Raw genomic sequence first — 6,737 nt, 5'->3', positions numbered from 1 at the left:
GGGCGGGGGCGCGGAACGACTTAGCACTCGGCACCCGGCGTTCCCATCGTCTGTCACGGAGTGGGGTGGGGGGGGGGGGGGGGGCAGGGGCGCGGACCGACTTAGCACCGAGCACCTTTCCGTTTGAATCAGCCTTTGCTTATAAAAATCTAACCGGTTCTGAGCAGTCTGCGTGCAGGGTGCTTGACGGGGACCTTGTTCTGTCGCCAGCTACACGGCTACTTGGAGAATGAGCCGCTCACGCTACAGCTGTTCATCGGGACCGCTGACGACCGCCTGCTGAGACCCCACGCCTTCTACCAGGTGCATCGGATCACGGGCAAGACCGTGTCCACCACCAGTCACGAGGCCATCCTGTCCAACACCAAAGTCCTGGAGATCCCGCTGCTGCCGGAGAACAACATGAGAGCCATGTGAGCTGCGCCCGCGGGGCTGGGGTGCTGGGGGCCGGCTCGGGGGTGTGGCCTGCGTGCCCTTCCCTGCTCTGCATCTCTGCGCTCGGCTTAACACCTGGGCAAACCCCAAACACTTGTGGCGGTGGATTTGCTCCAGGGCGCCGGGCGCCGCGGGCCTTGCACTTGGACGGTTCGGTCCCCCGCCGTCAGTGTGCCCTCGTGCCTGATTCTCCTCCTGAGCGCGACGCCCGTTCATGCCTGAACACGGCCACCACCAAGGTGCACGGGCCAAGGGGCAAAGTCAGGCCTGCTCGCTAGTTCCGAGGGACTGACCCGTAAACTGAGGACTGACCTCCTGCGGGAGTAGGGCCTCCGTTCATAGCCTCCCGTCCTCCTCCTGCCCGCACGTGGCTCCTAGGGTCTCGCGCGGACGGTGGGCCTCTCGAGGGCAGGGTGGGACGCCCTGGGCCTTGCCCCGGGGACCGAAAGACGGTCTGACCCTTGTTTCCGGCAGCGTGGACTGCGCCGGGATCCTGAAGCTCAGAAACTCGGACATCGAGCTCCGCAAAGGGGAGACAGACATCGGGAGAAAGAACACCAGGGTGAGGCTGGTCTTCCGGGTCCACATCCCGCAGCCCAACGGCCGGACGCTGTCCCTGCAAGTGGCCTCGAACCCCATCGAGTGCTGTGAGTAGCGGAGCTGCCCCCGTGCCACACGCCCTCCCGTCTGTGACCTCACACAGACTTTTCCCATCAAGTGTGTCCATACCGATGTGCAGCCGCTCTGCTCCCCGCCTCTCGTGGGTCGTCCCCCGAGGCCCTGACCTCTCTGGCATTCAGGTTCACGGGCTCTGCCCACCCCCCTCCTCGCACCCACGGGGATCACAGAGAGGAGAGTTTGTCCTGAACCCCTGAGATGGGTGCTCTCGCCCCATTCGAGCAAATCCCTAGTGTTTCAGAAACCTGAACGGTGGGGTTGGGGCATCTGGTCCACTGGGCTGAGCAAACCTGTTTCTCAGCCCTTGTATGACAAGCCCATCTTCCCCGGCAGCTCCTGGCTTTCCCTCGTCTTGTCTTCTAGCCTTGGGCCTGAGTCCTCTGCTCCTGCGGGGGCTCGGCCGCGGCAAGGGGTCAGGGTCCTCCGGCAGATGAGGTCGTCGGTGGACGCCCCACGAACGCCTGTCCTCAGCACGGCTTCTTTCCTGGGCCTGGGGGTGGGTCACCAGGAAGCATTCTGTAGGCCTGCCACAGCCACTGGCCGCTGCCGGAACGTCACCTTTCCAGGGCCCCTCTTCTCTCACCCGGTCGTGGCTGTCGCAGGACACTCACCTGTGTCCCTGGCTCACCTGCCCGCCCGTCTCAGTGGGGGTGTCTGTGTTTGGCTCCCTCGCCTCAGCCCCCGGGGACCCCGTCCCCCTGATGGCCGTCTCATGACCCCTGTGTGGAGCCCCACGGACACCTGTCCCCACGCCTTGGCGTGGCCTGTGGGTTAGCTGCAGGCGGCTCTACGTGTCTGAAGTGTGGCCTCCTCCCTCGGGCCCACTGGTTGGGTGAGAATGCATAGTGGCCAGGGAAGTGGCCACTATTTCTGCCCGGAACAGCCTCGGTGCCCCCACCGCCCCGCGTCCTGTGCTTTCCAGACGGCCTGACTCCCCGCGCTCAATGCCTTGCTGCCTGGCCTTGTCCCAGCAGACCCCAGCCTCTCTTGTCCGCCACTCCTGGCTGTGACAGGGCCTCCACCGTGAGACCCCACTCCTCCGTTCGTGCTGGGCCCACGCCCCCACGGCGCCCACGGTGGGGTCTCGTGGCTCCCAGCTTCCAAAGCCCACACCCCGTTCCCACCATGACAGGGTGTCCCGAGGGGGGGTTCCTTACCCGGGGCGGTGTGTCCTATTCAAGCAGAGGCCGGGGTCACCCTGGGGAGCCGGCACGTTCACCGCACGGAGGCGTGCACTCAGACTGCACGTGTGCCCGCGCACCACTGAAGTCGCGATCTTTGCGCACACACGAGCTGATGCGCCTTCGCCCCTGTGTGTGCGTCATCAAGCGGACCTGCCCCGGAGCAGCAGCCGTGGGGGCGACCAGCTGTCGCGTGCGGTCGCCCTGTGCTCCGAGTGCGTGACGCCCCCGCACCAAACCCCAAGGAGCCTGCGGGAAGGGCCCGTTCCTGACCAGCCGGCCGACCCTGGGGCGCCCTCCCGGGGCTGTGGCACGAGGTGGGGCCGGGGCTCCAGCTCATTCCCCCTGTTGTGACCCCGCGCAGCCCAGCGGTCGGCCCAGGAGCTGCCCCTCGTGGAGAAGCAGAGCGCGGCCAGCTGCCCCGTCCTCGGTGGGAAGAAGATGGTCCTGTCCGGCCATAACTTTCTGCAAGACTCCAAGGTCATTTTCGTGGAGAAAGCACCAGGTATCTCCTCTATAACAGACTGTCTGCATGTTTCCCGCTTTTGCTGCCGGGGTGGGGGGTGGCTCCCGGGGGCGGAGCGGGGCCGCTCTGGGGTCTCCACGCCACACAGCAGGAGCAGATCACCGAGCTCTGGGTCAAGGCCTGTCCTTAACGCGGCCCACATCAGCGGGTGTGGGGCCACCCCTGCTCGCTGGCCGTGGCGGCCCCTTGCCCTCGGCCTGGCCCGGACACACGTCTGCTTCCTGGCTTTGGGTGGCTGCTGCTCAGGCCGTCTCGGGAGGCGCTGTTCTGCCCTGTGTAGATGATGGCTTCTCGTGTCAGAATCGCCGCATTGGGAGGTGAGCGTCCTGATGCTCAGTGGCCGCGGCGGCCGTGGGACCCGCACTTGGCTCGGCGGCCTCCCCACACCCCCGTGGCATCCTTCAGGCCCCAGAGATGCAGAGGCGGGTGCTGCTGTGGGCTCCCAGCCGTGGTGTGGTGTGTGTGTGTGTGTATGTGTGTGTGTGTGTAGACTGCTGGGTGGCAGGTGTAGACCTCCGAGTGCAGAGCGGAGCCCAGGTGTGCGGCAGGGCGGATGCAGGTGTGTGCACGCCCGCCCCGCCCCAGGAGAGGCCTCTGGGCACTCATGAGAGTAAAGCAAGGGGGGGGGGGGCAGGTGACAGTGCGTGTGGCCGGTCCCTCCGGAAGCTCTGGGCAGCTGTGGTTTGGAGGCCGGTCCCCATTGAGCTGGCCAAGCAAGTGCCCCCCACGGTGCTGCCACCGCTGGGCTACAGGGGGCCGCGCCCCCGCTCAGCGTTTTCTGGAGAGCATGGCTGCAGGACCCACGCTGATGCCGAATCCACAGCGGTGCCCGGTGTCCACAACGGGGTCTTGATTTTGCGCAGGAGGCTTAAGTGCCTCCATCAAAACGGGCCGGCAGGTCCTGTGTGCTCAGCTTGTGCCCGTGTAATCACGCACGTGATTGGAAAATGTTGTGAATTATGGAGAAAATCGGACCAAATGTGGTGATGATGAGAATTTGCATCGCTGGACACTGTTTTTCGGAGGAGGCTAATTTTGAAATGATTTAACGTTTTGAGCTTAAACATACGAACGAGTACGCGTGGGGGAGGGTCGCCAGGTGCCGTGCTGCGACTTGGCCTGAGTCACTGCTTTTCTGGCTGCTGCACAAGTCCACGCGGCTTTCTTCCTCCTTCCTGAACAGTCGTCACCTTGGCGCCACGGTGGGACCTTCGGGCGCCTCCTGGGTGCTCCCCGCCTGGTGGGCACCGTGTGGCTTCTTTGGCGGGGCGGGATTCACCTCCCGGCCGTCCTGATCAGCCCCCGCGTGCGTGTCCACTCCAGGGCCTCACGTGCCACGTGGAGGCTGGCTGCGTGGGGCCCTCCCCCTCCCCCTCCCGTGGCAGCCGGCGAGGCGTGGGTGTGGGTGGTGACGTGGTCACAGCTCGTGGCCACCACCGGCAGGTGTAAACACTGTGCTTTCACGTCTGGACGCTGTCGGTGGCTGCGTGTTCGTATTTAAGAAGATGGTTTGCGTGTTCACGCGTGTATGTGAAAGTCATGTTTTCAAAAGAGAACGTTCTTTCACCTTTGACTCCAGGCACAGGTGGCCCTCGTGCCACTCCTAACGCATCCTGACGCCCTCTGCAGCCGTAACTGGGCTTTTCTTGGTTGATTTTTTGGAGATACCGCTAAAGCCAATTTAGGTTAGGGCCGAGCTGTTCTCTAGGCTTCTGACGAGGTCACTGCCCTGTTGTGAAGTTCAGTCCCTAAACCACCAAGGCCAGAATGTGAGCGGAGAGACCTTGTTGTGGGAGTCCTGAATGCGGGCCCTGTTTTCCCAGCTGCTGGGGTGTCTCCGGGGCGCCCCCAGCCCCCGCACCAGCAACCCAGACCTTTCTGAGGGTTTCACGGGGCAGTTCCTGCCTGGAGGGCCAGCCACAGCGGCTACGCCTCCATGAGAGAAGGGGGTTGGAGAAGGGTCTCGTGGCACCTGTGGCCAGAGCGGCAGTCAGTGCACGGGAGCCAGGAGTCCCGGTAGGCGGCTCTGGGCCTCCGGTGGGCGTCAGCGGGTCCCTCGGGGCAGCCCAGGCAGGATGAGGGGCTGCAGGGACATCAGGATGTGTCACACAGGACGTGACAGCACAGAGCTCTGGCTGTGTACGTGATGGTGCTTTCCAGAAGAGCCCTGTAGTTTTTTATTTGGGGGGGGGGGGGGCCCTTTACTGTGTTTTGCAAAAGGTCCCGGGGTTAGAAGAGCCTTTCCTTTGAGGACTGGGGTCAGTGGCTGTGGCTTGCACGTGAGACGGTGCTGCTGAGCGTGTGGAAACCTGAATGCACTTACCCAGCGGGGCCGAGAGTCCAGTGCTGGATGCCTGCATCGAGGGCTTGCCTGCGGACATCGTGGACATCCCTGTGCGGGAGTGAAACACTGACCGGCCCTCCCCCCACATCCCTGGCAGTGAAGATCTCTGGAGCTGCCCTCAGCGGTGTGGATCAAGCATGTATTTGTACACGCGTGTGAACGTTTGAATCAGCCCAGGGGACCCTCTCATGTTCCACACGTGTGAAGACATCGCGTGGAACGTGAACTCGCTCTGCTCTGGAGGCAGGGCTGAGGTGCCAGAGCCGAACGTGTCACTGGTTTGGATGTGCCAGATCACGTCCCTGACACCGGGGCTGCAGGTGGCTCCGAGCGGGCTCCTGCCTGTTCCGTGGTGATTCCTGAAAACCGCAAACAGAGCCTGTTTCGGCTTCTTGGCCGCACAGCAGACCTCACCCAGACTTAGAGGCTTCGAGAACAAGCCCTTCCTTTGCTGGCAGTTGTGTGGACTGGTCTCAGCCCGTGGCCTCTCCTGTGGCCCCCGTGAGCTGGCAGGTCGGCTGTGTTCTGTCTGCACGGTCTCGGGGCCCTGCCTGGTGTCCTCAGCTGCTGCCACGCCCACACGTGGGGCCTCTGAGGTGTAAACGTGGAAGCCAGTTCATCGGGCCACGGTGTGAGCACCCTTCAACGCTGGATCGCTCCCTCGAAACCTCTTCGTGGGGCACTCAGACGCCCCCCCACCACAAGGCCCCAAGCCCCAGGTGGCTCTGCTGTTCTCTCCCATCAGCGGCTCCTCCTGAGCTGAGCCGCCGACCAGTGGGCACTCTGGGAGGCGGCACGCATCCCACACCTGCTCCCGGGTGGGGGATGGGCAGAGGGGCTCTTGATGGGTGCACCCGGTGGACTGGATGGTCCGTGGGGGCGGCAGCCGCCCCCACGCCCCTTCCGGGCCCCTCCAGCAGTGGGCAGGGAAGGCGCTCAGCGGGCGGTGAGCCTGAATCCCCGGGCCCTGCCCCCGGCTGCACCTACACACGCCCCTTTGTGATCCTCACCAACCTGCTTCTGAACACCCCTAATCCTGGTGCTGTTGTGAACAAAGTCCTTTCGGGGGTCCAGGTTCAAGGTGAAAAGGCTTGTGGGAGGGAGGGGGCTGCGGGGTCAACACACCTCCCTCCCACGGGTTGGAGATGTGCCCGTTTGCTCCAGAAGTAGGAAAATGGCCACTTTGCTGTAAGAGGCTTCTTTGGGCGCATCCTGGGGGCTGAGTGTGGAGGGGGAAGTGTGGGCCCCTGAGCTGTCCATCCTGGGCCTGTGTGTGTGTGCATGTGGCACGGCTCACTCCTCACCTGTGCCTCCCGGATGCTCTCAGACCATCGGCACAGACGATTTCGTGTTCACGGGCGAGGCTTCAGGCTGTGGCCCAGAGCAGCGGAAATCTCACCTCCCAGCAGAGGGGGTGTGGGGGCCTTAGGTGATGTTTCTTGTTAAGTATGCACCCGGTCGCAGCACAGGCCTGGACTCCAGCGGCCAGTTTAGGAGTGGTGTGTGCAGGGTGTCTGTGTCAGGGCGTGTGTGAGCAGGTGTGCGTGTGTCAGCGTGTGTGAGTGAGCAGGTG

General features: G+C 63.9%; 1 protein-coding gene across 4 annotated transcripts in view; it reads left to right on the top strand.

Annotated features, from left to right (window-relative positions):
- NFATC1 (nuclear factor of activated T cells 1) overlaps positions 1 to 6,737 on the top strand; it is a 101,610-nt gene that overhangs the window by 41,249 nt on the left and 53,624 nt on the right. For all 4 annotated transcript variants that reach the window (XM_049620334.1, XM_049620336.1, XM_049620335.1 and 1 more), the window contains exons 4-6: positions 211 to 413; positions 910 to 1,082; positions 2,659 to 2,799. In XM_049620334.1, coding sequence (XP_049476291.1) covers positions 211 to 413; positions 910 to 1,082; positions 2,659 to 2,799 — 517 coding nt within the window. The remainder of the gene's footprint in view (positions 1 to 210; positions 414 to 909; positions 1,083 to 2,658; positions 2,800 to 6,737) is intronic.

Source organism: Panthera uncia, assembly GCF_023721935.1.
Source record: "Panthera uncia isolate 11264 chromosome D3 unlocalized genomic scaffold, Puncia_PCG_1.0 HiC_scaffold_8, whole genome shotgun sequence".
NCBI classification, from domain to species: domain Eukaryota; kingdom Metazoa; phylum Chordata; class Mammalia; order Carnivora; family Felidae; genus Panthera; species Panthera uncia.
The sequence above is the reverse complement of the archived record's forward strand: the minus strand, read 5'-3'. Positions and strand labels throughout refer to the sequence as shown.